This window comes from Talpa occidentalis, unplaced genomic scaffold (assembly GCF_014898055.3).
Source record: "Talpa occidentalis isolate TD23 unplaced genomic scaffold, MPIMG_talOcc4v2.1 talOcc4.10, whole genome shotgun sequence".
NCBI lineage: Eukaryota > Metazoa > Chordata > Mammalia > Eulipotyphla > Talpidae > Talpa > Talpa occidentalis.
In genome coordinates this window covers 28,218,961-28,234,621 of record NW_023600993.1, presented here as the reverse complement: position 1 = coordinate 28,234,621, position 15,661 = coordinate 28,218,961, and the positions used below count along the sequence as shown (strand labels likewise).

The 15,661-nt window shown below is 55.0% G+C and overlaps 3 protein-coding genes across 7 annotated transcripts in view; 1 reads left to right on the top strand and 2 right to left on the bottom strand.

Moving 5' to 3' along the window:
- The window catches only part of TTC21A (tetratricopeptide repeat domain 21A), a 36,037-nt gene extending 33,762 nt beyond the window's left edge, over positions 1-2,275 (bottom strand). For all 4 annotated transcript variants that reach the window (XM_037526674.2, XM_054693216.1, XM_037526670.2 and 1 more), the window contains exons 1-2: positions 2,155-2,275; positions 730-859 (exon numbers count right to left, since the gene is read on the bottom strand). In XM_037526674.2, the coding sequence (XP_037382571.1) occupies positions 730-859; positions 2,155-2,181 (157 nt within the window). In that variant the 5' untranslated portion in view covers positions 2,182-2,275. The remainder of the gene's footprint in view (positions 1-729; positions 860-2,154) is intronic.
- A 181-nt stretch (positions 2,276-2,456) lies between these two features.
- GORASP1 (golgi reassembly stacking protein 1) lies at positions 2,457-15,634 on the top strand. Its single transcript, XM_037526664.2, has 9 exons — positions 2,457-2,542; positions 6,765-6,845; positions 7,371-7,574; positions 8,754-8,840; positions 8,970-9,100; positions 9,361-9,598; positions 10,274-10,433; positions 10,860-11,012; positions 11,249-15,634. The coding sequence occupies exons 1-9, from the start codon at positions 2,480-2,482 to the stop codon at positions 11,497-11,499; spliced, it is 1,368 nt and encodes a 455-aa protein (XP_037382561.1). The 5' UTR covers positions 2,457-2,479; the 3' UTR covers positions 11,500-15,634.
- The window catches only part of WDR48 (WD repeat domain 48), a 40,895-nt gene continuing 38,406 nt past the window's right edge, over positions 13,173-15,661 (bottom strand). For both annotated transcript variants that reach the window (XM_054693193.1, XM_037526658.2), the window contains one exon: positions 13,173-15,192. In XM_054693193.1, coding sequence (XP_054549168.1) covers positions 15,097-15,192 — 96 coding nt within the window. In that variant the 3' untranslated portion in view covers positions 13,173-15,096. The remainder of the gene's footprint in view (positions 15,193-15,661) is intronic.

Sequence of the window (15,661 nt, the reverse complement as noted above, 5' to 3'; positions counted from 1 at the left end):
CTTCTGAGATCCCCAGCTTGCTGTTTAAGAGACACCAATTACATTTACCCCTTTAAGCCCGCCTGGGACCACCTTCTGAATGCCAGCAAGTCAGCAACTTCAGGGGCCCCAACCCTCTCCGTGATCCTGCACCATTCTGGACCCACATCTACCTCCTCCTCTTTTTCCTGCACTATAGGCTCTCAGCTTCCAAGCCTGGGATTAATTCAATAATCATACAGCTATCTCTCTGCCCCTCATTTTATTATTTATTTATTTATTTATTAAAGATTTATTTATTTATACAAGAACCGGGGTACAGGTCAGATGTGCAGGAGGGATTCACCAGAGGCAGAGTGGGGAACAGAACAGGCAGACTGACAAATTACACTGTTGAGGGGAGCAGCTGGAGAGACAGGAGAGGTCTGCTGCACCATGTGGGTTGCTCCCTGGCCGGCTGGGATTGAACCCGGGCTGCAGAGCTGTGGACAGCTTCACAGTGCAGCACTCAACCGCCTGTGCCACCAGGGAGGCCCTGCCTTTCATTTTAAAGATAGGGAACTGAAGGCACAGAGGAAAGGTAGAGAGCTCGCTGAGGTCTCAAAGATCAAGTAGACACTGATTACACAGGTTTCTGTGGGTTTACCTGGGAATGTAGCTACTGAGGATACCAATGAAGCCACGAAGCGGAGGCCTGCTGGTGGAGCCAGAGTACAGTGCCAGTTTGTGGCAACAAGGATGAGTCCCTACCTTCCCTGAGGACTCCATAGGCTTTGAAAAAATGCAGCACGGGGTCATTGCTGAATTTCTCCAGGCCCACAGTTGCAGCCTGCTGCACATGGCGAAAGTACTTTTCGTGGCTGTAGTAAATGATCCCAGCCTGCATGGAGGAAGACCCGGTAGCAATGACCACAGTCCCTTCTCCGACCCACTCCCCCAGCCTCCATGCCCTGATCACCCTCATTTCTGGAAAGGGATGAGAAAGTGAACATGCAGCCTTAAAGTGTTCTTTGGAGCCCCACTCTAGTCCAAGGTTATTTCTCCAGGAAGGAGTTTGGTGGTGACTGTTTTGGGATTATCCACAGATTCTGGCTCAAGTGTGTGGGCATTGCAACTCAGACTTTGTAGTAGAAAGGGAAAGGTAAAGAGAGAACACCGGTAAGCAATATTATACCACTAAGGTTACAAGTTATTATGGGCTAACCACCTCTTGGGAACTATGTCAAGGGTTTGGCATCCACTATCTTATGCATCATCTTCTCTGTACGCACAGTCAAGGAAGCTGAACAGCTCATGGGAACTATATAGCTTGACAAAGGTCACCCAGTAGTGGTGGGGGCTGAGATTTCAAAGTATAGTCTCACTTCCCCTAAGGTTTGTGGGTGTTGGGGTTGGGATCATATGTGGTTGGATTGTAAACAGCCTTGTGGGCCATATGAAAGGGTGCAGACACCATCTGAAGGGTAAAAGGAAGCAGTTGGAATGGTTTCAAGCAGGGGAGGGAGGTGTTCAGATGTGTGTTTTTGCAAAAGCCACTCTGGCTGCGTATGTGTATGTGTGTGTGTTTGTGTGTGTGTGTGTTTGTGTGTGTGTGTGTTTGTGTGTGTGTGTGTGTGTGTGTGTAGGTGGTGGTGGTAGGGGAACTGTTGGTGAAGAGAGCGGGAGCAGATAAACCAGTCAGGAGAGAAACTGTTGCGGGTGCCTGGGGGGAAATGTGATAAAAAGAAGTGGGTGATTTCAGGAAACACTTAGGAGCTGACATTTCTTGCTGATATGATCAGGAGATTGGGCTGGAGAATTAAGGCTGGAGGACCAATTAAGGCTGGAGGATCAAGTGGTGGTGGCATCTTCTGAGGTGGGGGACACAGAAGAGGCACAGACGGTAGGGGAAGATCAGATGGCTATGGGTTTGGGATGCATTGTTTGGGAGCGCTTGGGGTCAGATCTGGGATGCTGATTTGGGGCTCGGGGTGCAAAGAGAAAACTGGAGGATATGCATTCTCCAGGAAGAGTGAGGCGAGAAAGAGCCAGGACCACCTGTAGCAGCTGGGGACAATGAAAGGCTGGTAGAGGCAACAGCAGGAGCGGTCAGAGAGGCGACAGGAGAGCGGCAGGGGGCGGGAGGGAGTCCTGGTACGGGTCAGAAGGGGCGGCCAGACAGCCCGGACCACGCACCATGAGAGAGGAGTCACTGCTGCTCATCTTCTTGGCCGCGGCTCCGAGTCCGGATCCGGTGGTGCCGCGCGGAACTGTATTCCAGGCTCCGGACCCTGGGCACGCCTCTCGCGGCCGGAAGTCAGAGGCGCGCGCGTCCTTGGAAACGGAGCTGCGGGCAGGTTGCTAAGGACGTCAGAGAAAGGCGCCCACGTGACAAGGCGTTGGTAATCAAGCGCCGAGAGAGGGAGTCCGCGCTGGTGGCGCCGGGTCCGGTCGGCCCGCGGGGTCTGCGCCGCGGTTCTGGACGCCGGCGCCGCCGCCGGAGCGGAGAGGAGCGGCTGCCATGGGCCTGGGCGCCAGCGCCGAGCAGCCGGCGGGCGGCACCGAGGGCTTCCACCTGCACGGAGTGAGTCGCCCCGCGGCGCCGAGGACTGGGCGGGCATCGCTGGCCCGCGGGCGGCCGCGGCGAGGTCCCGGCCTCTGGGCGGCTGCTCGGGGGGAGGTTGGGCCCCTGCGCGCTGGGAGTCGCCTCTGAGGGGCGGCTCCGCGGCGCCCCTGGCCCCAGCCCCTCCGCGGCCTCGCGGGCCCGGCGCAGCCCACCCCAGCGCGGGGTGAGGGTGGGGGTGGGGGTGGCACCCCACCCCCAGGTGCCAGCTGTGCAGGAAGCCGGAGCGGTTCCTGGTCCGCCGCGCCGCCCCGGATCTGCACTTGTCCTGGGTGAGGGATGCAGCAGGTCAGGGCGGAGGCGGTCGTGCACTTAGGAGGCTCCTGCCGTGTGCTGCGCTCCTGCTGGGCCTGAGCCTGAGCCGGCGATGCCGAGGCCCCGGCCGTCCCCGCCCTGGGGCCCTGCGGGTCGGGGTAACCTCTGTGCGGCGCGCTGGCCTGTCACAGGGTTGGAGAGACTTGCTCGGGTGCCAACCTGCCAGGGAGGGTGGGGAGCGGGAGAGCCGGAGAATGGCGCAGAAGGCGAGGGAAGCGCGTTTGTGGCAGGGATTGGCCCAGGTGAACGTTGCAGGGAGGACCTGAGGAGAGAATGACTTTTCCGTGGAGCCACGAGGTCCGGATGAGCTGTCTTGGGGAAAGTGGAGACAGAGTGGGCTTCCTGTAGCCTGAAAGTGAGGAGAGGGGTCCATAGCCAGATGGAGATTTGGGGTGGAGATTTGTGCTGTGGAGAGGGAGGGGCTGTTGGGTGGGTGAGGGGGGCAGGAGGGTCACCCATCAGGGTACACAGTGGGATGGGATCCCCTTCTTCCTTGTGCAACGTGGATGGGTGCAGAGGTGGGTGTAGGTAGGCAAGCTTGTCATTTTGGTGCCTCGCTGTTGAGTGGGCTCTTTTTTTTTTTTTTTAAAGATTTATTTATGCATACAAGAACTGGGGGTACAGGCCAAAGGTATGGGAGGTGAGAGGATTCACCAGAGACAGAGCGGGGAACAGAACAGGCAGAATGACCGAAGCACACTGCAAAGGGTAGCAGAAGGCGAGACAGGAGAGGTCTGCTGCGCCATGTGGGTTGTTCCCTGGCCGGCTGGGGATCGAACTCGTGCTGCAGAGGCTGCCAATTGCCTCATAGTGCTGTGCTTAACCCCTTGCGCCACCAGGGAGGCCCAGAGTGGGCTCTGTTTGTGATGGAAGGTTCTGTCATCAACTCCAGGGGGAGGGCTAAAGAAGGGATTTCCTAAAAGGGAGACCAGGATGGCTCCAAGGACCAGAGTTGACAGGATTTGTGCTTGGTGAGGAGCCTTTCCTAGCAGGCATCATGGTGAGATCATCACAGGCCAGAAAAGGTGGACTGCGGTGCCTGCAGCCAGAAGGAACTGAGAATATTGTCTGAAGGGAGGGGGTAGGGCCACAGTAGGTGGGAAGAGAAGAAGAGTCAGTTAGAGGGACAGTGTGGAGAAGTGGGGATTGGAGAGCATCATTCACAAAAACAGGCATATTTGAGCACAGACTCGGGCAAGCAGAGTTCTAGGCTTGGGCCATAAACCAATGACCAGAACAGACATCAGTCTGTTCCGTGGAGCTTACACCTGGATGCCAGCAGAGAGAGAAAAGAGACAGACAAAAAGTGGTAGGTGGCAATCCTCGCTAGGTAGACCATTGCAGCAGGGGAGGAGGATAAAGAATGATGAGTGGGTACTGTTTTAGATAGACAGGTGGGGAGAGGATTCCCTGGGAAGGAGGGAAAGCCTGGACAGCACAGCCGTGAGTGGGGCGGGTCTGCTGGGCAGGCGGAAGTCCTGAGTTGGGACTGTGCTTGTTGTGTCTGAGAAGCAAGCACAGTGAGGCCTGTGCATTGCACAGGGTGGTCGGTGGAAGGAAAGGGGTCGAGAGTGAGGTGGGACCTTACCTCTTTTTTTTTTTTTAAGATTTATTTATTTATGCATACAAGAGCTGGTGCGGGTGTGTGTGTGTGTGTGTGTGTGTGTGTGTGTGTGTGTGTGTGTAGGGAGCAGAACAGGCAGACTGACTGAAATACACTGCTGAGGGGAGCAGCAAGGCGAGTCAGGAGAGGTCTGCTGTGCCATGTGGGTAGCTCCCTGGCCTGGAATCGAATGTGCTGCAGTGGCTGCGGATAGCTTCATAGGTTGCATCTTAACCCTTGCACCACCAGGGAGGCCATACCTGGGACCTTACCTCTTGTCCTGAGGTTTTGGGATCTTATTCTGAGATGGCAAGGCATCAGGAGGTTTGTATTGGGGGTATGACATTACCTGCTTCCATTTTCAAAAACTGAAGAACAAGCGTGCCACCTTACAGATATTATCATTCCTGCTGTGTGCTGGGCACCTGGGGGAAACCTCTGCCCTCAGCGACTTGGAACAGTGGAGGATTCCACTGGGGCGTAGGGCTGTGGTGAGAAGCAAGCTCTGGCTTGGACTTTCTGGGGTCAGATAACTGAGTAACTGAGGACTTTTCCTCCTCTGTACATTGGGCTTAGTAAGGGGGTTAACTGATTGGGAAAGCAGGTGGTGCACTTCCCTGGCACCAGCCACCCTGGGTGGCAGCTGCTGTCACTGTCAGTCACATTAGGTTCCCTCATGGGGAATGGGGGGTGGCGGGAGCGCTATTATGAAAGCAGCACTTTGTTGGACTTCTGGGTTGGCTGCCATGGGAGCCCCCTAGGGAGAGCTGGACAAAGAGCCTTGCTTATTGCTAGAGTTGGGGTACAATGGGCCGCCCCTAGATTATTCCACTGTGGAGGGCCATGACAAGGCCCAGGGTGAGGGGTGTGGAGTACAGCCTGACAGGGCCCCAGGAGAGGAGGGTAGGCTGGAGAGGGCAGGCCTGGGGAGTGGGGGCCTGGTCTCTGGACCTCGCTAATGATGGACAGCAGTGGACACAATGTTGGGAAGGGTAGCGGGCAGACAGCCTGGTGGCACTGGCCTCTGGAACAGGGGGCCTGACCTCAGGAAGTGGAGTGTTGCCTGCACCCAGAGAAGCACTCCTTGCTAGCTGTCTCTGATTAGCCAGCACCTAGAGAGCTGTCCCAGCTTTTCCCTGAAGGACTCAGGGCTCCCCTTGTAGTACCCTCAGGACCAGACCAGCTGGGGCTGGAGTTGGTTTCTGGCTCACTCTCATTGGAAGCCATGGCAGTTTCTGGAGGTTGCAAGAAGGGCTCAGTTGATGACTCTGCCAGAAGAGTGTCCTAATTACAAGGACAAATTGGCCTTGGGCCAAAGACTCAGCAGTGCGCTTTACTGGAGGACCAGGTGGTGTAGGGCCTCCCCCTTGCGGAGCCATCCGGAACGGGCAGAACCTGGGACCTCGTGAGCCCTGTGCCCTTGGGGCTGGTGCCTGACTGATACCTGACCAGCCAGGCATCAAGTGCTCACAGCCAAAAGCCCAAGGGTTTGGGGCCCTGCCTTCAGGGTCAGAGCTGGGGATAAAGGCCACATTGTTTTTGAGGCTCTATAAATGGGGCCTTTGGGAGGGAGTTCCACCATGGCTGCAAGGCCTGATGTCTATGCTTTTGGAAACGACAGTGATTTTGGAGTTCTATGCAGAGAGTACCCTTGTGCTGGGCATGGCTGGCGCAAGTGGAGCTAGATTATGAGGCCGGATTTGCCCTGTTCTCTGACTTGGGCTCATTCCTATGCCTGGGGTCTGTCTCTTCAGCAGCTCCCCCATCTGCTAGACTGAGCCTGGCTCTGTCACCATAGGGTCTGGGATCTGACCCAGGCTGCCTTCCCTACTCTTTTTTGGGCCAGCCCTGGTGCCATCTCTCTGGGGCCTCCCTGTCAGTGTCAACCTTTAGGGTAAACCTTTGACTTCCCAGCACCCCAGCCTAGCCCTCTGGGGGAACATCCCCTCAGGCCTGCCCCACATTGTCTCCAGGTGGCCTACTGATAGCCCCCAGGTCCGCCAGACTGTGGCAGGAGGAGGCTCAGCAAGTACAATCAGTGGATAGTGATTAGGAAAGAAGCATTTTCCTCGAGAGCAAAATCTGTGCCCAGAAGGCCTCAGAGAGCATGGGTGGGCCTGGTGAAGCTCGGGCGGTGCTGGGCCTGGAGAGGCTGGAGGCCAGTGCACACATCCACCTGGGAGGTGGGGGCCGGGGTGGTTGCTGAAACTGAGGGGGGCCATGTGAGAGAGTTGGCACACTAATGGGGCCTCTGCCCTGGGACAGGTGCAGGAGAACTCCCCAGCTCAGCAGGCTGGCCTGGAGCCCTACTTTGACTTCATCATCACCATCGGGCACTCGAGACTGGTGAGACTCCCCATTGTGCCTCTGCCTTGCTTTGTGTCTCCTGTCCTACTGAGGACCCTGGCCCTGTTCCTGTCTCCCCTTCTGGAGGGAGGCCCAGCCCCATCTCTCTTCTTCCAGTGCTGTACTCAGCCCCACAGGGGCCCCGCCCAGCTTAGCTCCTGAGCTCTCTGGGGTGAACTAGAGGCAAATGCGCTCTTGGCCACAAGGCCTAACGGAACTGCCTCTCGGAGCATGAAAGGTATGGGACTCTGGCCAATGGCAGCACTGCTGGGCTCTGGACCCAGCTGGCTCTTTGCATCCTTGTGGTGTTTTCAGGCCAGCTGAAGGAGGAGGACTTAGCTGTGCTGAGGGTAGTGAGAGCTGTAGTGGCTGCAGGCTCAGGCCTGGCCTGTGGACTGGGCCAGCCACTGCCCTAGGCCATCTACTGAGGTAGTTGACCCTGGCCCTGTGTCTGGCCAGATTTGTCCAAAGGCCTCAGCCCGAGAGTGAGGGGGGGTTGAGGAATCAGCCCTGCATTCCCTGCAGAACAAGGAGAATGACACGCTGCGGGCGCTGCTGAAGGCCAATGTGGAGAAGCCTGTCAAGCTGGAGGTGTTCAATATGAAGACCATGAAAGTGCGCGAGGTGGAGGTGGTGCCTAGCAACATGTGGGGCGGCCAGGGCCTGCTGGGTGCCAGCGTACGCTTCTGCAGTTTCCGCAGGGCTAGCGAGCACGTGTGGCATGTGCTGGTGAGTTTTGGGGGCAAATGTGAACATACTGGGAAGGTGGGCTAGTCACTTGGGAGGGGGGCCGCTGGGGGCAGGAAGTGGGGTGTATGAGGGGCAGCTGGGAGAGCCAAGAGCCCCTGTTTATTAGAGCATTCCCGAAGCCAGGGTCTGCCCTATGCCATGTCCCAGAAAGGCTTCCTGTTAGCGGACAGTGCCCTGCTCTGGTTTGCCCTGTGACCTGGGGCACTAGCATACCCTCTAGACCTTGGCTTCTAATTTTGAAAGCTGGCGACACCACCTACCGGACAGGTGGTGGTACTGCTAGGATGTGGCTGTGATCATCAGTCTTGAGTTTTTTCTGGCATACTCGGTAGCATGGGGCAGGTCCCCTGAAAGTACCTTTGGGCAGTGGATGGGCCCCTGGATCTGAACCTTAACAACTGCAGTGACTTGAGTCGTCACAGACAGCGCTGTTAGTGTCTGTTCATAGTCACGCATCCACCCGTGCCATGTCTGTTTGCTGATGTGCCCAGCTTCTCCAGTGTTGTTTCTCCAGCCTGGTGGGAGGAGAGGGTCCAGGGCTGGAAAGGGCTGATTCGGTTTGTCGCCTCCTCTGTTGCTGACTTCGAGCAGGAGACCTCTCAACCTTTTAGCTGCCTCAGTTTGTACTTGAGTGAAATGGGTGATGACACAAACCCCTTTACATTTCCCTGGAGACTGTGAGACAGTGGTCTTTGTACCTGGTTCCACTCACTGTCGCCTCCCGCCCTTCCCCAGGGTCTCCAGCCACATGCCTGCAGTAGTAACAGCTGTGCCATTGACTGTAGGCCAAGGCCTGGTTTTCATTCTTCACATATAATATTTACAAACTCTTCTCAGATTTTTATGCATAAGTATTACATAGCCTACTTTTGATTTTGGGGAGCCTGAGGCTGAGAGGTTAAGTATTTTATTCCCAGTCACGCATTTTAGCAGTTGGTGGGGCCAGGAATGGAACTCAGGTCAGATTTCAGAGCTCTGGGGTGGGAGCTGTGCCATCATACTGCCCTCTGCTGGGGACTTTGTGGAACTGCAGGAAGTGGGAGCCTCCTGACTTGGGGACAGGATTTGTCCTTCAACACCTGGAGAGGCTGCTCCCTCCCCCATCCATCCCCACTCTGCACCCCCCAGGAGTGAGAGATCGTTTTTTTCTTTCCCCAGGATGTGGAACCCTTTTCACCTGCCTCCCTTGCTGGCCTGCGCCCCTACACAGACTATGTGGTTGGCTCAGATCAGATCCTCCAGGAGGTGAGGAGCCTGTGACTTGCCTGGCTGGGTGTGGAGAGATGGGTACTGCCCGTGGGAGGTGTCTCATTCTGTTGAGGTTTCCCGTCCCAGTGCTGGCAGCAGGGCTCAGTCGCTGTGTGTTTGTCATAGTCAGAAGACTTCTTTACACTCATTGAGTCCCACGAGGGGAGGCCCTTGAAGCTGATGGTTTATAACTCTGAGTCCGACTCCTGCCGGGAGGTGACTGTAACTCCCAACGCAGCCTGGGGTGGAGAGGGCAGGTACTTCCGGGGCTTGGAGGGCTGCAGGGTGGAGCCCTGGGTGGTCCCTGACTGACGGGCATGGACCTCCAGAGTCCAGTGGTGAGGGTGGGGGGCTGGGCCCTGGGCCTAGGGGTCCTAAGGCTGCCCATCAGCTCAGGAGGCGCCCATTCAGCCCCTCACTGCTGATTATTGGGGAAGGGACGTGGTGCAGGTGGGGGGGGGTGAGATAGGAAGGGCTGGGGGAAGCCCCTATATTGAATGTTTCTGGCCTTTGGCAGTCTGGGGTGTGGTATCGGCTACGGGTATCTGCACCGGATCCCAACGCAGCCTCCCAGCTGCCACCGGAAGCCACCTGGTGGCCTACCACCTGGTACTCCATCACCCGGTGCCCCAACACCCGGTGCCCTGCCACCCAGTGCCCTGCCACCTGGTAGCCTGCCACCCGGATCCATCCTCCAGGACTTTCCTGACCCTCCCGGTACAGAGACAGACTCCAGGCAGGGTGACTACATGGAGGTATGTGGGGACCACCTACCAGCCAGGGGCAGAGGGGAGCTTCATGTGGGCAGGGCCTGCAAGCTGGGAGAGGACTCCAGAGGCCACCTTCACTAGGGGCCTGTCCCTTGGGAGGCCCTTTGGCTTCTTGGACCCAGTGGGAACAGAACAGGGGAACCCCACCCCGGGACAGTGAAACCTTCTGGCCCTCCTGCGCCCTCCTGCCACGTGGGTTTGCAGGTGAGGGTGAGGCATGAGTTGTCTTTTTCATGAGTGGGAAGCAGGCTCAGAGGTGGCCAGAACCTTATTCTGGGTGTCAAGCTCCAGATTGGTTGGTATGGCCAAGTCTGCAGGGGGGTGCTAGCCCTGCCTTCATAGCTGTAAAGCAGGTCCCCCAAGTGACTCTGGGCATTGGGCTGGTGCCTGGGGTCTGAATAGGGCATCCATGAGGTGTGTCACTGAAGGGGCCCAATGGTGGGCACCTGGAGCACCTCAGCAGAGTAGGACGAGTGCTCTGTCTTCATGTCAGCCCTGCAGGGGAGGCCACCAGGCCCCTCTGGCCCGACTCCACTTTCCCTGTGGAAGAAGGGGCAGGTCACCAAGCTGCCCCTTGGGACAGAGCAGTGTTCACGTGGCAAGTGTCAGCTGCACTGTCCCGACTGCCCACCCCTGTTCCTTCTTCCCTGGCTCCCCTAGGCCCTGTTGCAGGCCCCTGGCTCCTCCATGAAGGAACAGCTTCCGGGGACTGGGAGTCCTAGCCATGATGGTGCTCCAGGCGTTGACCACGGGGCACTGCCACGTTCCATGGAAACACCTCTTCAGCCTCCCCCTCCAGTACAGCGAGTCATGGATCCAGGTAGTAAGCAAGCCCTGGAAAGGTGGCTGAGGGACCCGCAACCCTGTTGCTGAAGAGGGCCTCAGCCCTTCTTATCTCAGAGTGGTTGCAGAGAATTCAGTTATCTGGATATTTGAATGGGGGGGGAGGGGTCTGCATTCCAGAGGAGAGAGGTGATCTGCTCCCACAGCAAATTGGGTCCAGAACAGGGGCTAGACCCTCTGCCATGGTGTTCTTCTCATGGTACCTAACTCCAGGCCCCTTTTCTTCCTCAGAAACAGGCAGTGGGGAACCTTTTTAGGGTTGGGTAGGAGCTTCACCTTGGGCTGAGGGGATTAGTTTCATAGCTGGGCCAGAGGCTCCAGGAACAAGGCGGGGGGACCTCAGGGCACTGGCCTTCCAGAAGAAGAGGTTCTGCGCTGGCAACAATTGTACCCCTTTCTCCAGGCTTCCTGGATGTGTCAGGCATCTCCCTCTTGGACAACGGCAACACCAGTGTCTGGCCCAGCCTGCCCTCTTCCACAGAGATGGCCTCCACAGCTGTCTCAGCCTCAGGGCCAGAGGATGTCTGCTCCAGCAGCAGTTCTCATGAGCGTGGTGGTGAGCGGCCAGCACCTTCTAAAGCCTTCTGGGAAGGACCGTGGGTTGTTGGGAAGGCTACCTTGAGTTCCTCGGCTGCCTTCTAGGGTGGCCTTCAGGTTGCCATATGAAGGCATCTGTACACTAGATCTCCTATCTGTCATGAACATCTGGGGTGGGAATTGTGGGGGTCAGTGGGGTTATTGTCCCAGGCCAAGGTTCTGAAGGCCTCCTCAGCCCCACTCTCTGTATTGCAGGTGAGGCCACGTGGTCTGGGTCCGAGTTTGAGGTCTCTTTCCTGGATAGCCCAGGTGTCCAGTCCCAACCGGACCACCTGCCTCAGCTGACTCTTCCTGACAGCCTCAACTCTACAGCTTCACCAGAAGATGGGCTGTCTGCGGAGCTGCTTGAAGCTCAGGCTGAGGAGCCAGCAAGTACAGAGAGCCCAGATTTTGAGGCAGAGGCTGAGGGGGCGGCCAGTCAGGCCCAGCTTTCTACTTTGGAATAATACCCCGGGCTGTGACAAGGCCACTGATGGCATTTTACAAGGCCCATGTGGGGAGGCAGCTAGGGCCATATTACATGGCCTGGTGTGTTCAGCTCCCTAGGCCGCTGCTCAGAGTGACATGTGGGTACTGCTGCTGGTGGGGGCTGCTGTGTCCACTCTAAGAGATGACACCTCTCCCCTCCAGCATTTATTCTAATGGTACTGGCTTTGGGGATTTGAGCACTTGTTTGAGAATCTCAAGTGCTTTTGGGGTGGTATCAGCTGGGAGCAGTACCCCAGATTGAATAAGTTTGCAGGAGCTGGGGTAGAAGATGAAAGGATTCTTTGCTATTTGGGTGGGGCATGGAGCCTCAGTGGGTAGTAAGAGGAGGCCACGCGTCTGGGGGAAGGACATCTGTTGGCTCTTCACCTTTAGTGCCAGTGCTTGCACCTGCTCTGGTTACCAAGGCAACAAGGTTCACATACGATCAGATGTGAACACAGACGAGGGAGGAAGGGGTTGGTGCGGAATGTTTGCTGAATCACAGACTCTCCCTGCACAGCTCACAGCTTAGCCCCATCTGTACTGGGAAGCACCCCCAAGTCCCACTAACTTCATCATGGGCCCTCATCCCAATGTGCCGCCGTGCAGGTGCTCAGGCTACTAACATGCCATTGACAGGTGGAGAGAGGCAGTGCACCTGCCCACCTCTCCTGGGAGAGAGGGCTTGGAAACGCTAAGTTCTTCAGCAGAGACTCACCTGTGCTTGGACCACGATGCTTCTTCCTCTCCAGGGCTTACAGCCCACAGGCCTGGGAGTCCCCGTGGTGACTCCTGGCAGCTCCCAAACTTACACAACCATCTCTTAATGCAATGTACAATGCAGCCAGCCAGCCTCAGGGGTGAATAAAAATTGCAAGTTAAAGTTCACTATCTTATGCTGACTCCAAGCCAGTCCATCGGACACACTACTCCCAGCCCAAGGCGGGGATGAGGGGCTTGCAAGAGTGGGTAAAGGCCCTCCTGCAGGAAGACGAGGGCTCCATCCAAGGCCAGCCCCTCATACCTGGCGTCCTCTTCTGCCTTGGCTAGGGTCCCTCACCTTTCCCCCACTCCTTGATGGCTACCATGAAACCTGCCTTTGGCCTTGTCTTTCCAGTTTCTGCCCATTGAAAATTCCCACCTTTACCTCTTGATTTGTAATGTCTGCACTTAACAGGCAATTCACAGATTCTATAGGATAAGGACAATCAGCTCTTGGGGTGGGGGAGTGGGTGGGCCTAAAGGAGCCAACACTTCAAGTTTCTAGGCTTGAGACTACATTTAAAGCAAGCTCTTGCCAAGCCTACCAGAACAGGGAGGCGCTGTGTTCAAAGTCCACGCTGGAGCCTGACTGCTGGATTGTCTGGGAGTCCCAGGTCTACAAGAATTCAGGACGCAGAACAGAATCACCCCAGCAGTGCTGAGGCAGGCAGCTCCCATGACTGGTCACCTGCTTGAAAGTTCGCCCTTGCCCAAGGCTCCTGGTTCTTCCCTCCCTCACTTTCACACCCCGCCTCACCCTAAACTGGGGGCTAAAATGGGTATCCATGCTAACTATTTCCAGGGTAAGTGAAACCAGAAGTTTCATTCTCTGTAATCTGCTATGAAGGAAAATGACAAGTGAAAAATAAATGTGTACTACACTTTGAAATATTTTAACTAAAGCCTTTATTCTATACAACTGTGAAATACAGATTTTTACCCTTTTGGCATTGCAGACTGTTTTCTGGAAACTATTACTGGTTTGACTGGAAGGAAAAAGGTACAACCATGCTGGGGCTGGGGTCAGAGAGCTACGACAGGAGGGCGCACAGCTGCCCGAGGCTCTGCGCGCAGGGCGAAGTTGCCCAACAGAGCCCGGTCCTGCAGCCCAAGGGCCCCTTGTGCAAACACAACCGAGGGCTGGTAAATGAGCTATTCTGGTTTTGTTTGTTTGTTTGTTTGCCATTAATTCACAACTATTGCTAAAAAATGTGCACCAAAAGTGCACTGTCGTATCCAACAGATAGAAAGGATTTAAAAAAGAAGCCAGCTGCTTTCTGCACGAGGGAGAAAGACTCATTGGAAATGTGGCATGTCTTTGCTCGCATCTTCAAAGTGCCAGAGGCAATGACTGGTCCACTTTCCAAAGGCAGCTGACCAGCAGTGAGGGAGCCCTGTCTACAGTTGTGCAGACGGAGTATCTCAGATAGATCTGGACCCAGGCCCATCAGCTGCTTCCAGCTGAACCTGCGAAGATGTAGAAAAGAAAAACCTTCCCTACCCCCTCCCCAGTCCCTGCTGTTGTGGGGACAGGCCACACACAAGCTGGGGAGGCAACTGGACTGGAATAAACTGCCCGCTGAAGGCACTTGTGCTTCTGGCTTCATACATGAGGCTTGTCTTAAGTGGTTTTATGGGGGTGGACCACTGATCTATTCTGAATACAAATGACGTTGGGGAGAATCCAAAGTTTTTTTTCTTCCACCAAAAGTTGAAGTATTTATCCCCAATAACTTATAGTCTGTACAAGATCCAAATGATTCTATGAAAGCTTTAGACTGCTCGAAGAGTAAAAGGAAATCTGGATATAGGCACAGTAGCAACAGAAACCTGCATATAAAATTGGAAAACCAAACGTGTACTTCCAGGATATGAGTATCAAATTAACTCACCATAATATCCTTTTATTCTGACACCAGGAATTTTAAGTAGCTTCTAAATGAATTTAGAAATGTCATGGCATTAAGTTTGGTGGTGTCATGCTTCTCACCCAGAGTTAGAACCTGTGGTGTCATCTGGCGCTGCCTGTGCTAACACTGGACACAGTGGAGGAAGGAGCGGATGGGCGCGTGCCCCTGTGGCGGCGCCGTCCAGGGCACTAGGTGGGGGTGGGGAGTGTGCAGCATCACTGGGTATGGGCTGGGTATACTCTGGCCTGGCGGGCCAAGTGTTATGATCCAGCACCTGAAATTTCAACAGATCTCTCTATAAGAACACATCTGAGATGCAATATTAAAAACAAGCCCAATGATAATCATTTATTGTGAAATGGGCTGGCTCTTGAATTGTGCAACGGCAAATTCCTATTAAAAAGAACTGTCTTAAATGGTGATAACGTTTTTTGTTTTTTAATGACAAACTTGGAAAAGCCTTCATAGGTACTGCACGAATGGAATGTAATCTCTTAGAAAAGCTACAGAGCATGTAGGTTTAAAGTTGAAACACAGTGACAGATGGGCCCTACCGATGTGTCTCTAACAACTGCTAACAAAGATAAGGTCCTTTGAAACAAAGGGAGGAAGCAAAGTCTGTGCTGGCCTGTGGTCAGTTCTCTGTACATCTCCCAAGACAGTCTGCTCGGGGTTCTTCTGCTCTTGCACCCTGCCTCCCAAGGGACAGCTTAATCTACACATGGAGACTGGTTTCTATATTACATCTCAATTAGTCACTGCAATTGAAAGAGAATCTCGGTCCATACCAAATCGGCCGTTAGAAGTCTTGCTCCCGTTGGGGCTCAGTGGGCTTCCTAGGACTACTCTTGGGGCCATAGAGGAAGGTCAGTAAATGAATACCCAGGAGCGTTCGCCCACCCTTCACGTGGACTTCTGACGGTAATGGAGGGTGAGGTCACCACCACTCTTCCATATGAAGTGTTTCACTGTTCGAAGGTCCATATTTGGATCCAAAACCTGAATAGCAAAAAATAACAGAGAATGTCAAGTCGCTAATATCTAAGACCTTTATTGTTAAATCGGGGACTGTCATCAGGGGATCCAGCTTGTTCTCTCCTCGCCCATGCCCGGTGGCCTGCTCTTGCTGATACCACGTCCATGCATGCAGGCATGACCCGGGCACAGTGAGATGTGCAGAAACACCATCTTCAGCCATTCCTCTGAAGAAACGCCTTGAGTGCATCTTGACTTAAAACAGCTCCACCACTTCTCCACCCACCTCCACTTCCAATCTTTAACACGGCAGATGCTGCTCTGCAAATCAAGACGATCATGTGTCTTTTTCTTGTCAGAACAAAGAGCCACCAGCAAGCACATCCACATTTGTCTGTGTGTGCATTTAAATCTGTGTCCCTTTCCCGAAAACCTCCCCAGGGTAAACAGATGCTTTAGGGTTGGTTGAAGAACCCCTCCAGAACGGGCCTCA

Excerpts from the sequence above, each read along its gene's own strand:
- GORASP1 (XM_037526664.2), top strand. The coding sequence starts at position 2,480 with ATGGGCCTGGGCGCCAGCGCCGAGCAGCCGGCGGGCGGCACCGAGGGC. Across the intron at positions 6,846-7,370 it reads CCATCGGGCACTCGAGACTG|AACAAGGAGAATGACACGCT; the intron begins GTGAGACTCCCC and ends CATTCCCTGCAG. Across the intron at positions 9,599-10,273 it reads GGCAGGGTGACTACATGGAG|GCCCTGTTGCAGGCCCCTGG; the intron begins GTATGTGGGGAC and ends TGGCTCCCCTAG.